Here is a 15,536-nt window from a genome sequence, read left to right as displayed (position 1 = left end):
CTGCTAGCTGTTTTGGCTGTTGGAGACAGCTGTAAACAGCTATTCCCTGTCTGTGAGCCTTGTTACATTGTGGCAAATTGTCAAAAGTACCGCAGTCCACAGAGCTTCTTGTGGGAGGGGTTTCACCACAATATCAGTCATACAGCGCCCCCTGATGGTCTGTTTGTGAAAAGCAATAGATTTCTCTTGTAAAAGGGGGTATCAGCTACTGATTGGGATAAAGTTAAATTCTTGGTTGGAGTTTCTCTTTAAGCTAAGAAAATAAACATGGCAGCCTCCATATACCTCGCACTTCAGTTGACCTTCAAGAACTGTTACTATAAAACAGAAGTGGCAGATCACCAGCGACAGACGCCATGGTAACTGCATGGGTACCTCTCGAACTGAGTGACGGGCGTCCAGTCCTTGGCATCGGGGAAGCAGAACTGCGGAATGGCTTTGAACTGGTCCCCGGCTTCCCGCATGAACTTGAACGATCGCTCCAGCTGAAACGTAAACAGCAGAGTTTAAATCCTGCAGCCATAGAGTTACTGTAAGCATCGTGTCAATAAACAACACCCCACCTCTCTGCTCTATAATTATCACTGAACCACAGCTATGCTGGCTCAGAACTCAAGTGACAAAATGACAACGATGACATCCAATTACAGAATGATTCCCCCTCCAAAATGCAGCTTTTCTCTCAAGGTTTATATAGAAGCCAGCTGACTGTTAAAGAGGCCCTGTAGTGACTCCGGATTCAGGATACCCACTTTTACGGTAATTTTTCTTGTTTCAGTATCGGAAACACTTCCTAGATCTACACATTGTTGTATATTGGTATGTAGCCCCCTCCCAGGGGGACGGAAGAAGCCCTAAGTAAGTGACTGGCCATTTATTTTTATTTTTTTTACAGTTAAGTGTCCCTTTAATGTTTTACTTACCATTAGTGCTACATACAAAATGAATGATCTTATAACTTTATTTTCAGTTCAGGGATAATTTATCCCTTCTACATTGTATGATCAGACAGTCAAATAAGTGTGTCAAAAAAAGCACACAGACAAAAATATCAGCTCCCTGCGTTTTGCTTCTAAAGTCGATAACTTCCCAGGATCTGGGACATTAATGTGCAAAAAATGATTGTAAAGTCTTTGGACTGGCAAGAGGCTGATTACAGCAGACATACTCAGACTGCAGGACAGGACCGCTTGGTCAGCAGCACTACCTTAGCAGACATACGCAGACTGCAGGACAGGACCTCTTGGTCAGCAGCACTACCTCAGCAGACATACGCAGACTGCAGGACAGGACCTCTTGGTCAGCACTACCTTAGCAGACATACGCAGACTGCAGGACAGGACCTCTTGGTCAGCAGCACTACCTCAGCAGACATACGCAGACTGCAGGACAGGACCTCTTGGTCAACAGCACTACCTCAGCAGACATACGCAGACTGCAGGACAGGACCTCTTGGTCAACAGCACTACCTCAGCAGACATACGCAGACTGCAGGACAGGACCTCTTGGTCAGCACTACCTTAGCAGACATACGCAGACTACAGGACCTCTTGGTCAGCAGCACTACCTCAGCAGACATACGCAGACTGCAGGACAGGACCTCTTGGTCAACAGCACTACCTCAGCAGACATACGCAGACTGCAGGACAGGACCTCTTGGTCAACAGCACTACCTCAGCAGACATACGCAGACTGCAGGACAGGACCTCTTGGTCAGCACTACCTTAGCAGACATACGCAGACTGCAGGACAGGACCTCTTGGTCAGCAGCACTACCTCAGCAGACATAAGCAGACTGCAGGACATAACCTCTTGGTCAGCACTACCTTAGCAGACATACGCAGACTGCAGGACAGGACCTCTTGGTCAGCACTACGGCCTGGTGCACACCAAAAAACGCTAGCAAATTCGCAAAATGCTTGCAGATTTTGAAACGCTTTTTCTTATTTTTCTGTAGCGTTTCAGCTAGCATTTTGCGGTTTTGTGAAGCGTTTTTGGTGTAGTAGATTTCATGTATTGTTACAGTAAAGCTGTTACTGAACAGCTACTGTAACAAAAAACACCTGGCAAACCGCTCTGAAGTGCCGTTTTTCAGAGCGGTTTGCGTTTTTCCTATACTTAACATTGAGGCAAAAACGCATCCGCAATCCAAAATCTGCAGCAGCCCGGGAGTATGCGTTTCTGCAAAACGCCTCCCGCTCTGGTGTGCACCAGCCCATTGAAATACATTACCCTAGCGGATCCGCACCCGCAAGCGGATCGCAAACCGCAGCAGAACCGCTCTGGTGTGCACTAGGCCTAACTCAGCAGACATAAGCAGACTGCAGGACAGGACCTCTTGGTCAGCACTACCTTAGCAGACATACGCAGACTGCAGGACAGGACCTCTTGGTCAGCACTACCTTAGCAGACATACGCAGACTGCAGGACAGGACCTCTTGGTCAGCACTACCTTAGCAGACATGCTCAGACTGCAGGACAGGACCTCTTGGTCAGCACTACCTTAGCAGACATGCTCAGACTGCAGGACAGGACCTGTTGGTCAGCACTACCTTAGCAGACATGCTCAGCCTGCAGGACAGGACCTCTTGGTCAGCACTACCTTAGCAGACACACTCAGACTGCAGGACAGGACCTCTTGGTCAGCACTACCTTTAGGGGGAACTGCTGGGTGATCTCTGGTGTGTAGATGGTCCCAGAAGGCTTTTTCTGTAGAGACACCACCACAAAGTACTCAAACAGCTGCCGCTCCTGGTACTCTATGAGATCGCGCTCCAGGGTGTGGTACCGCGGCGTCAGGCTCATCCTCGACTTGACGTGCACCAGACGCTGGCTGTGGGCTAAGAACGACACAATGAAAACAGCGAGGTATAATAAAAAGGAAAGCTCCCTTCCGTTAGAATTGCCATAAATAAAATCTGTGCAGCACAACTTTGTTTTTTTTAATGTTATTAAAAATTATCTCTCTATTTCAATCTGTAGCCAGCTAAGAAAAAAAATAAAAAATGGACAGCAAGCTCAAATTGTTCTTTGCAACCTTGGAAACAGTACTGTCTGTACTCAGTTTGGTGTACCATCGCCCTGAGACTGCTCAGGGCAATGGATGGCTGCAGGTGTTAAAGTGGTGTGGAATGCTAGGCATGGAAGTTGGGCTGGGGAGGTGGCACTAGACCGTTGACCTATAGAGATGAAGAGTTATGGTGTGTACACACTTGAAAGATTAATGAAAGATCTTAGACCAATTTTACCCCCTTCCATGTAGTATGAGAAAAAAAAATGTTGGTAGTATATAATATGCTGTAAATAATTTTTTGAGAAAAGAATAAATGCTGGGTTTCATTCCACTTTAAAAAAACAAACGCAACAGCATAACAATGCATTATCCTGCAAGTGTGATCCCCTGCCTTATGGAGTGTACACACTTGAAAGATCTTAGACCAATTTTACCCCCTTCCATGTAGTATGAGAGCCATACTTTACACAGTCTATTCTATGGAGCTGAACTCCCCATCAGATAAAAATCTTTGCAAGATGCTGCACACACACATGCTGTACACATGCAACAGATCAGTATCTGCAAAAGATCTGTTCCTGCAAAATGCATTCATAGTCTATGATATCTGCAGATCCTCATACACACCTGGTTTAACAGACATTCATCTGCAGATCAGACAATCATCTGCAGATCTGAAGATCCATCCTGGTGGATCTGATCTGCAGATGAATGTCTGTTAAACAAGGTGTGTATGAGGATCTGCAGATATCATAGACTATGAATGCATTTTGCAGGAACAGATCTTTTGCAGGAACTGATCTTTTGCAGATACTGATCTGTTGCATGTGTACAGCATCTTTGTGTGCAGCATCTTGCAAATATTTCTGTCTGATGGGGAGTTCAGCTCAATAGAATAGACTGTGTAGAGTATGGCTCTCATACTACATGGAAGGGGGTAAAATTGGTCTAAGATCTTTCAAGTGTGTACACTCCATAAGGCAGGGGATCACACTTGCAGGATAATGCATTGTTATGCTGTTGCGTTTGTTTTTAAAGTGGAATGAAACCCAGCATTTTTTCTTTTCTCAAAAAATTATTTACAACATATTATATACTACCACCACTTTTTTTTTACTAGAACAACATTCAATTAGTTAAACACAGAGCTTGAAAGTTCAGTGCAGAGATGCATCCGAAGTGTAGATAATGTTATCTTGTGTTTACTTAAAGCGGACCCAAACCAAACATTTTTTTAATTAAAAATATTTAGTTGCACCACTCTGACACATACAAAGATAAATAAACACTCCTTCAAGCCTATGAGCATTTCAGTGCATGCTTTTCACCCTTCTCTTTCCATAGCTAGGATTATACTGGGGGCAGCCATTAGCAATTCCTCCTTTGCCGGACACCACCTACTCCACCAGTCTGCCGGAAAAATCCTGGCAATATGAAAGGAAGGGAGGGGTTCCTCCAATAAATGTAAAATATTTTATATTTGCCATCATGCAGCTGAAAAAAGGCTGCTATTTATTCTTATAATTTAGAAAATAGATTTTATTTCTGAAATCTTGTATTTTTAATTTGGGTCCACTTTAAATGTATCAAGTGAGGAATGTGACACATTCTCTGACTGTGCAGAAGCTCCTGGACACAGACAGAAACTCAAAGCATTTCTGCCTTCAATACAAGATGAATAAAACCAGTTATGAATAAAATGCAAAGTCAGCTTTCTACTATGCGGAAAATGCATGCAATTCTGGTAAATCTTCTCCCTGCTTGAGAAATTGAAGCTTAATCTGAGAAACAACTTATTGGAGACCATTAAATGTAGAGCTCTGATTGAGGGCTCGTTTCCACTATTGCGTTGCGAAATCGCTGCGGCAAAATTCGCATGCAGGTGCGAATTTCGCATGCGTGTGCATGCGAATTTTCGTGCGAATTTGCATGAAAATTCGCATGGATGACTATGTATGCGAATTTAACCATGGCAATGCCGGTATGCTTTTCCATTTATTTCATGCGAATTCGCATGAAAATTCGCATACAAAAACAGCATGCGAATTTCCTATTAAATACATTAGCGCCGATTCGCATGCATTCCACTCGCAGGCGAATTCTGCACGTTTTTTCACCGCTGAAAAAAAACACACCTCAACAACGCTACAGTGGAAACAGGCCCATCCACTTGTATTACATGTGCGAATCCGCATGCGTTGGACGCATGCGGATTCGTTCGCGATAGTGGAAACGAGCCCTAAAGGACATGACAGGGATATGGAGGCTGCCATATTTACTTCATTTTAAACAATACCAGTTGCCTGGCTATCCTGCTGATCTCTGGTTGCAGTAGTGTCTGAATCACACACCTGAAACAAGCATGCAGCTGATCCAGTCAGTCACTTCAGTCAGAGCTCCTGTTCTGCATGCTTGTTCAGGGGCTGTGGCTAAAAGTATTAGAGGCAGAGAATACGCAGGACTGCCAGGCTACTGGTATTGCTTAAAGGAGAACCGTAGTGAGAGGTATATGGAGGCTGCCATATTTATTTCCTTCTAATCAGCAATACCAGTTTCCTGGCTGTCATTTCTGATCCTCTGCCTCTAATACATTTAGCCACAGACCCTGAACAAGCATGCAGCAGATCAGGTGTTTCTGACATTTTTGTCAGATCTGACAAGATTAGCTGCATGCTTGTTTATGGTGTGATTCAGACACTTCTGCAGCCAAATAGACCAGCAGGACTGCCAGGCAGCAGGTATTGCTTAAAAGGAAATAAAGATGGCAGCCTTTACGATACACCTCTCACTACAGTTGCCCTTTAGAAGGAAATTAAAATGTCATCCTCCATATCCCTCTCACTTCAGTTGTCCTTTAACTACACAATGATAAAACAAAACCTGTGTCTAGCTAGCATACTCAAAGGCCTCTTTCATGTCTGCAGGCGGCCGAAGTCAGACATGACTCACTGCGACTGATGCTTCTCCACTGACAAGCGACAGGTCAATGCATGGGAGCAGCTGACAGACGGTAAATTCACCGCCTTCAGCTTCCCACGTGAAAGAGGCATCCAAACACCACTGCGGCCATACAGGGTAAAGGCCTTTTAAACTGCAACCGTCATCTTCCAAACACCAGTTAAACATATATTACTTTTTTTTGTATAATCTCCTCTGCTCCGCCATCAACATCTCTCTGCTGAGGAAAGAACTCACCTCCCACAGCTCTTGAGAACTGTAGAAGAAAAGTAAACATTCTAAGGACTAAAACACAATTGTAGCCTCATACCTGAGCATGCAGTTTTGGCACCTGTCCTGGGGGTTAGCTGTCTAACAAACTTTACACACTGCCTCTCTGCAGAGCTCAGCTATCCAAACTGCCCTCAGTTGCAGCCTAATCAATAGCAGCTCTGGGAATTAACACATTGAGTGCCCGATATCTGCCTGCAGTCACACGCCCCCTATAGGAAGTATACATAATCTCACCTTTTAGTTTCTCCTCCGTGTCGCTGTCAGACTCACTGTTGTCGTCTGTAACTGGAAAAGAGATGAGAGCAGGTTATTGTTTTATGCAGGGGTCACACTTGGGAAAATCGCGCACGTTTTGCCGCAGTGCAAAAATGTATTTGAAAATGCACATATTGGCCTCCGTTCACAACACCATGGCCTTGATTCACAAAACGGTGCTAACTGTTAGCACGGGTTTTCGCACTTTTAAGCGCATTTTTGCATGAAAAAACGGTTTTCGCACGCAAAACAATTTGCGCGTGCAAAAAATTTGCATTCACACTTTGCCGCGATAACACTAATTTATCACGCGAATGCGACCATAAACGCACAAAAAAATCACATTAATGCGCGAATGTGAAATTTTTGCGCTCGAACATCGTTATCATGCGAAATTTCACGCGAAGCACTTTTTACAGCGTGCTAACAGTTAGCACCATTTTGTGAATCAGGCCCAAAGTGCGGTAACCAAATTTATGTCTGAAAATTACCACCAATGCAAATTACTGATCCCCCCCCAAAATGTAAAACAAGTTTCTGAGTGCGAGTAAAGGTCAGTAAAGTAGTGCGGTAACATGGCGGTAATAGTGGTAAAAGGGCGTCCGTCTACTTTAGGGGACTCAGCAGGAAACCTCATAAGGGACATTCCAGTAATATGATTGGTTGGATGGCACCCTCTCCAACTGCTTTCCTATAGGTTGTAGTAAACTACGCCCACACAATTTGGCTAATCACATTGCTTTGTGCTGTAGAGGGTGCTGTGACTGGAGAACTGTTCCCTATGAGGTTTCTTGCTGGGTCCCCTAAACTCAACTAGCGCCAGGGGCGTTGCAGGAGGTTGCGACCACATCAGGGCCCTTGGGCCAGAGGGGCCCCAAAGGGCCCTCCCTCAACTACAGTATTAGCTCTATATTGGTCCTGTGCTCATAATAATCCCTTCTATAGATACTTTGAATTGTGGTAATCATTAACAAGCTGTTCCCCATCCCCTTCTTGTACCTCTGAGACTGTAGTTGCCATTGGCAGGTTTTGGTGCGCTGTATCAATTGTGATGTATTGAGTGCTTCGGGGGCCCCATTGTAAAACTTGCATCGGGGCCCAAAGCTCCTTAGCTACGCCACTGACTAGTGCTGAAAAAAATCTATTAAATGGTCGATAAAAATGCGGAATGATTGCGTAAAATATTGTTTTCTGTAGAAAACAATCCAAAGTACAGCAAGCACAGCTCAAAAGGCTCTAGGCTACATGTAATTGGATGCAAAGTGAAAAATAGCGCCAGGTACTTGCAGGTGATAAAAAAAAATCGGTAATTAACGGTGAAACAATGTGCTCTTTTTTCATTATGAATTATACTTTGTGTGGAATTTACCTCTAAAATAAAGATTTTTTTTTTACCAAAATGCTACCGCCCTTTTATCATTTTTTTCCGCAATTTTTTTGCACTTCTTCCACAAACGTCAATTTCCACCCGAATGGTCATACTTTGGTTGGTAATTTTCCAACACTTTGCTAATGAATGCCCTAACTCATTGAGATTGGAGGCCAATGTATCTCTATGGGCTCGTTTCCACCATAGCGAATCCGCATGCGGCGCCGACATGCGGATTCGCTTGGTACATTGAAGTGGCCGGGGCTGTTTCCATATGTGCAGCGTGCGGGAGCGATTTGGCGGCCGGCCAAATCTGCACGACGGGACCCACCGAATTCGCCTGCGTCGGGAATCCGTGCGAATCGCCGCTAATGTATTTAATAGGAAAAACGCATGCGTTTTTTACATGCGTTTTTACCCGCGATTCGTGTGCGATTTCGCACCTTTTTCAATGTTATTTTGCCCTGGCAGTGTCATGGTTAATTTCGCATGGCACCCTGCCATGCGAAATCGCACGCGAAATCGCGGGTAAAAACGCAGGCGGAAACGCATCCGCATGCGTTTTTACAAGCGTCGGGATGCCGGCGAAATCGCGTCGCAACAGTGGAAACGAGCCCTAAGTGCCAAATGTGTTTCTGTGTTTTTCTACTGCAATTTCATTGCACTTGGCTTTCATTGCAACTGTTTATATGCATAACTTTTTCTTGTGCATTTGGGAATCACATGCGATTTGCACATTATGCATTCAATAGGAACAGAATGCATTTAAATTGCATACAAAAATGCAAACGCTGTAGCAGAAAATGCCCACTTTTGCGATCCTGCAAGTGTGACCCCGGCCTTATGTGTCTGTATCAGAGCCAGCTCAGGAGCCTGCAGGCACAAGTGTTCTGGCGCTCTAAGCTCCACCCCTCACATCAGGCCACACCCTCATATTAGGTAGGCATCCCTCCTCCCCTATTTGATGCAGTGGAACAGAGGCGCCAAAAGAGTAAAAACAGTTCTTAAAAGGTTTAAAATGAAGTGGACTTACCCTTTCAGTGCAGACACAAAAGATTGCCGATTTAGACATTAAAAATTAGTTTATTTATATACTCCAAACGGTGCAACGCGTTTCACGGGTATATCCCACTTCCTCGGGCAATACAAGGGAGCATATAACAATAAGCATCTGGGTCTGAGCTTAGCACCTCTGACTATTTGGTAACCCCATTAATCTAGGTAGTAGATGTGCCCCCCACCTTAAGTATAGGGAGCCAGATGTGCCCCCACCCCAGTATTAAGTAGCTCCCCAATGGGTAGGGGGACACTTGGGGAGGGAAGCCGCCTCTCCCACATACGGCGTCTGTAGGTACGTGCCTACAATGCCTTATGGTAAATCCGGCCCTGGTCTGTATTGTGCAGCTCAGACGGAGACTTACCTCTGCCGGAATTATTCTCTGCAGACTGCAGCCTCTTCACTTTCTTCTTACCTCGCCGCGCCTCATAGATGGAATTTATTCGCATCACCAGCTGTGGGGAGAGTACAGATATTTTATTTGGTGTTATGTAGCGTGGAAATCACAATAATTGAAGCGTTTAGAAATGGCTGCAGCGCAGGAACAGGTAGCGAGTGTAATATTGCCCGCTCCCAGTGCTGCTGGTCTCCTTTGTGCATCACAGCCACACACTATCTGCTGGCAATCACCGACTCCCGATCACATGACCGATGCAAGTCATGTGATCGGGAGCTCAGATAAGGGCAGCAGAGAGTGCTGCTGTTGTGAAGCACAGAGACCCGTGGCGCTGGAAGCAGATAAATATAACGCTCCCTGCGCTACTCTGCATGCGGATGGGAGGAGTAGGAAAGCCCCAAAGCCCCTGGGACAAGGGTTGCCACCTCATCCCTTTAAATACCGACACATCTAAGTTATACAGGTTCTGGGGCTACTCACACATAATCAGTGCCTATACTGCATCTAAGGCATGTATAATTCATATGTGCCGGTATTTAAAGCAGGAGGATTAGCCATACTATGCCAGGGAAAAACACATATATATAAGTAGATAAATACTTGATCTACTTACATCACACATGTATTGTACTGTCCACATTTTGATTTCAGTGACTGTTATATAGTAAATGAAGAGAATAATGTTCCTGGTGGGAACCGTGTCTTTTGCCCACAGTTTGAGGCTAAATCCTGATGTCATTTCTCCCTTTTACTTTTTTTCTTTTCTCCTCCAATCGCTGAGTCACCTCAGCCTTGCTTGTAAACACAAGTGAGCAGGGGATCGTTTTTCAGATAGGCAGCCAGGCAGGGAAATAAATGTAAGAGGAGGGATATATTATAGATAAAAGAACCCCCAGCATGCAACAGTTTGGCATTGACTACTGAAAGGGCCAGTGCTCCTTAAAAGAGAACTGTAGTGAGAGGTATATGGAGGTGCCATATTTATTTCCTTTTAAGCAATGACCAGTGGCCTGGCAGCCCTGCTGGTCTATTTGGCTGAAGAAGTGTCTGAATCAAACCAGAAACAAGCGTATAGCTAAACTTGTCATATCTGTCAAATTTGTCAGAAACACCTGGTCTGCTGCATGCTTGTTCAGGGGCTATGGCTGAAAGTATTAGAGGCAGAGGATTAGCAGGGCTGCCAGGCAACTGGTATTGCTTAAATGGAAATAAATATGGCAGCCTCCATATAGCTCTCACTATAGTTCTCCTTTAAAGAAAACCTGAACTGAAAATTAAAAGTCAAAATAAGCATATACAAGTCATACTTACCTTCCATGTAGTCTATTCCTCAGTGTCTTTCTCCTGTCCCGCGTCCTGTTTGTCCACTGTGATCAAGGGAATTTTCCGTCCTCCATTTTGAAAATGGCCATTACCCATAACAGCTTTCTGGTTAGCACACAGTTAAACTGTAACATCGCCCACTTGAGCCATAGGGAAACATGGACATTACCTGGTACATCAGTTTTCCTCTCAGCTATAACTGACAGCAACTGATATTTTACTGACAGCAACTGATATATTTCAGATCTGACAAAATGTTGTCAGAACTGGAAGGGATTATTGTCAGAAGAAAATGGTGAGCTTCTGAGAGGAACTGATGGCAAGGTAACTATGTAATGTTCATTTGAAGTTACCTCATGTGTTTATTTTAAATATTTTTACTCAGTACAGGTTCTCTTTAAGTATGTGATAACTCCAAATCATAACAGCAGAAAAAGTTTTGCAAGTTTTGAATGCAGGATTAGCATCTTTATCACTTAATACACTCAGACCAGTTGCTGTTGAAATTTGATTTTTATGGTGACAATCCCGCTTGAGGTGGCAACCCTGCTTGGGACCCCCCTGCAGCTGCGGGGATCGCAGGGCCACTGTTACGCCCCTGCACGCTAATAACTTTTCCCACAACTTCTTTATTAGACGGGTGCTGGTGACAAGCCCACCACAGCTGCATCTGCCCACCCGGAACCATCATACTAGTGCTGTAAGTCTCACCTTTGGGATTTTTCTCCGCCGCCGTCCGTTCTGTTGATCTCCGCTGCTGAAGAAATTGTCATCGGGGCTGCTGGGAGAGGACGGCGGGCTGAGCTTGCTGGGAGAGGCTCCACCATCTCTCCCCAGCTTCCGTAAGTCCAGCAGCTTGAAGCTGCGGCGCTCCGAGTTCTGCCGGAAGAACGGCGACTTCTGTGACACCTGGTGACATAGATATGAGAATTAGTGCAAATTAACTCATTTTAATTCAATTAAAAGAGACCTATGGACTGTACCTTGCCCGGCGTTCCAGGGACAGATGCTGTAGGGCCCAAAGTACCCTTCTTCCCTACAAAGCGATTGTCTGTCTCAATATCTTCATAAGGATTCTCCTTAGATGGGGGGTCTGGAGACAGAGAAAATGTATAACGGAACATCAATAATCCATTTAGAGAACTCCAATATAATCAGAATCATGAGGTGTAACCACCATATACAACCTATTACAACAAATTAAAAGGTAACTCTATATTATGAGTGCCACTTCTGCCCCCCCCCCCCCCCCCCCGCCACTGTGTCACCTCTGTCCGTCAGTCCAGTTGCCTCAGTGCCCCCCTCTGTGCCACCTCTGCATCCACTGTGTCCCTCTGCCTCCACTGTGTCCCTCTGCCTCTACTGTGTCCCTCGGCCTCTACTGTGTCCCTCGGCCTCTACTGTGTCCCTCGGCCTCTACTGTGTCCCTCGGCCTCCACTGTGTCCCTCGGCCTCCACTGTGTCCCTCTGCCTCCACTGTGTCCCTCTGCCTCCACTGTGTCCCTCTGCCTCCACTGTGTCCCTCTGCCTCCTCTGTGTCCCTCTGCTTCCACTGTGTCCCTCTGCTTCCACTGTGTCCCTCTGCCTCTACTGTGTCCCTCTGCTTCCACTGTGTCCCTCTGCCTCTACTGTGCCCCCTGCTTCCACTGTGTCCCTCTGCCTCTACTGTGTCCCTCTTCTTCCACTGTGCCCCTCTGCTTCCACTGTGTCCCTCTGCTTCCACTGTGCCCCTCTGCTTCCACTGTGTCCCTCTGCCTCCACTGTGTCCCTCTGCTTCCACTGTACCCCTCTGCCTCTACTCCATTACAGCTTCCTGGTCAGCACACTGTTAAATGGTAACATCAAGCTCTTGAGCCATAGGGAAACATGGACATTACCTTGCTCATCAGTTGTCCTTTCAGTCATAACTGACAGCAACTGATATATAACTGACAGCAACTGATATAATTCAGTTCTGACAACATGTATTCAGAATTGGAAGGAATCGTAGTAAGAAGTAAATGGTGAGCTTCTGAGAGGAACTGACAGTGAGGTTAGTATGTAATATTCATTTGCAGGTACATCATGTGTTAATTTTAAATAATTTCAGTCAGTTCAGGTTCCCTTTAGCACTCAAAAATGAAACTGAGAAATAACTCACAAATCACTACCAGTTCTATTCCAGATAAAGTTATTGCAGCTCAAATTCCTAAACTTCATAACCTCCCAAAGACAGCCTATCAATGCCCACCAATGCCCACCAGCGCTGTTACGCCATGCTTTAATTATAAAAACGTTAGTTCTCTAAAACCTGCTTGCTCTCTCAAAGTGAAAGAGAGTCGTGCTTCAGTTCTGACTCAGATTTCCCAGCCTGTGACTTTGTGAACTTTCGATTTCTGCTCGCTGCTCTGCTGGGACAAGTGTCAAGCGAGTGGGTCACAGACAGGAAAAGTGACTTCAGCGACAGAGGTTGAGGATTGAGGAACAGGAGGCATAACAGGAACAATTTAGGTTTAGCATGCCGGTTTTAAGTCTCACCTTTTTTCCTCGCCATTTGTCCCTCATGCAGAAGCTTGCAGCAGAATCACATGACCAGGAAATGCACACAGGTAGGCAAATGATGTGTGTGCACTTGGGAGGGACAAGGGTTAATATTAATTGTAATAGAAGCAGAAGGAGGGCCCTTTCGCTGTGTGTGCAGCCTGTTCGGACAAGGTGAGGTAACCTGAGGCTCTCCTGGTGTCATTTAGAGGAGGACCGTTCAACCTGGAATATAAATCACCTGGTCTGGGGGAGGTGAACATATAACCATAATGTATGCTTGTTAACTTTCCCCTGACTAACAAAATAACAGCAATGAACTCCAGGCAAAACCTGACATTTCTATTGTAGCTCCCAACTGTCAGGGATAGTCCCTCTTTGGGAACCCTGTTCCTTTTTCCTCCTCATTTTGACCTCTTTCCTTGTCATTTGTCCTTCTTTGCTCCCCATTTGTCCCTCTTTCCTCCTCAATTGTCCCTTTTTTTCTCCTTATTTGTCCCTCTTTTCTCCTCATTTGGCCCTTATTTCCTCATCGTTTGTCCCTCTTTCCTCATCATTTGTCCCTCTTTCCTCCTCACTTGTCCCTCTTTCCTCCTCACTTGTCCCTCTTTCCTCCTCACTTGTCCCTTTTTCATCATCCTTTGTCCCTCTTTTTTTCCTCATTTGTTCCTTTTTTCTCCTTTTTTGTCCCTCTTTTCTCCTCACTTATCCCTCTTTCCTCATCATTTGTCCCTCTTTCCTCCTCACGTGTCCCTCTTTCCTCCTCACTTGTCCCTCTTTCCTCCTCACTTGTCCCTCTTTCCTCCTCACTTGTCCCTTTTTCATCATCTTTTGTCCCTCTTTTTTTCACATTTGTTCCTTTTTTCTTCTCATTTGTCCCACTTTCCTCAGTTTGTCCCTCTTTCCTTCTCACGTGTCCCTCTTTCAGGACTGATGTACGGATCTGTGTAAATATATTTATTTTTCTACTGAAAAATGTGTTTAATTGACTCTAAACTATATTCCCATCCTTTTCATTGATATATTTTTTATTTTCAAAGGTTAATACGAAGGACAATGAACCAGGATAGATAGGACCAGTGTGGCTTGAATTATAAAACAACATACTTTTCATATCAAATCTTTATGGTGTGCGTGACTAGGGGTGTGGCGGGGGCGTGATTAGGGGAGTGGCAGGGGTGTGGCTTAAAGAGAAACTCCGACCAAGAATTGAACTTTATCCCAATCAGTAGCCGATACCCCCTTTTACATGAGAAATCTATTGCTTTTCACAAACAGACCATCAGGGGGCGCTGTATGACTGATATTGTGGTGAAACCCCTCCCACAAGAAACTCTGAGGACCGTGGTACTCCTGGCAGTTTCCTGTCTGTGAACCGTGTTGCATTGTGGGAAATAGCTGTTTACAGCTGTTTCCAACTGCCAAAAAAAGCATGCAGCAGCTACATCACCTGCCAACAGTAAAAGTGTCACCATGTAATAAATGTCAGAATGTAAATTAGGGATTTCAAAGATGTTACAATGGGAAAACACTGACTAAATCATTTATACATAATTATTGTAAAAATGATTTTTTATTACATTATTTTCACTGGAGTCCCTCTTTAAGTGTCCCTCTTTCTCATCTCCAAAAGTAGGGAGGTATGACTATATTTATATTGTACAGTAGAATCACGTTATAGTAAACTCTGATACAGTAAACCTCTGGATATAATAAAACTCAGTCCTCAGGTCCTAGCAAATGCATCTGTAATGTATAATTATACCATGTATGACCAATTCTGTTATAGTAAACTTCTGATATAGTAAACTACTTTTCCTGGTCCCTTAGAGCAGTGTTTCTCAACATTTTATTGGTATGTACCCCTTTTAAAACCCCGTACTCACCAAGTACCCCCTGCCATAGTAAACATTATCTAAAGTACCCCTTGACAAATAAATTTTTAATCATAGTACATAATAATTGGTTCTAAACAATTTCCAAGCATTTACTATTGCTTTTAATTAGCTAAAATACTAATTTGGTGTTGTTTATATAGAATTTATCATTTTCTAAAACTCTAAATTTGTTATACTTGGTTAATTATATCAAGCCGAAGTACCCCCTGGAACCATCAGAAGTACCCCCTGGGGTACGCGTACCGCATGTTGAGAACCTAGGCCTTAGAGTTTACTATAAAGGGATTCTACTATAACTGCAATGCGAAAAGTGATTTTGCAAATATGTACCAAATCCCTTTCTTGACAATAATGTAGCTTTATTTAGAGGTGGGAAGTGTCATTATTTTGTACAGATTTTGATCTCCAGACCCCTCCCCACTCCTTGCTCCCCCTACAGAGTTTCACAGGTAAGCAGGCTGATTGCAGAGTGT

At 44.5% G+C, this 15,536-nt stretch overlaps 1 protein-coding gene across 1 annotated transcript in view; it reads right to left on the bottom strand.

Annotated features, from left to right (window-relative positions):
• DENND2A (DENN domain containing 2A) overlaps positions 1-15,536 on the bottom strand; it is a 216,274-nt gene that overhangs the window by 55,427 nt on the left and 145,311 nt on the right. Inside the window, exons 5-10 of the mRNA XM_068278269.1 lie at positions 11,629-11,738; positions 11,357-11,554; positions 9,290-9,380; positions 6,479-6,529; positions 2,653-2,840; positions 376-485 (exon numbers count right to left, since the gene is read on the bottom strand). Of these exons, the coding sequence (XP_068134370.1) occupies positions 376-485; positions 2,653-2,840; positions 6,479-6,529; positions 9,290-9,380; positions 11,357-11,554; positions 11,629-11,738 (748 nt within the window). The remainder of the gene's footprint in view (positions 1-375; positions 486-2,652; positions 2,841-6,478; positions 6,530-9,289; positions 9,381-11,356; positions 11,555-11,628; positions 11,739-15,536) is intronic.

This window comes from Hyperolius riggenbachi, chromosome 3 (assembly GCF_040937935.1).
Source record: "Hyperolius riggenbachi isolate aHypRig1 chromosome 3, aHypRig1.pri, whole genome shotgun sequence".
In the NCBI taxonomy this organism is placed as follows: domain Eukaryota; kingdom Metazoa; phylum Chordata; class Amphibia; order Anura; family Hyperoliidae; genus Hyperolius; species Hyperolius riggenbachi.
This window is presented reverse-complemented; position numbering and strand designations above follow the sequence as displayed.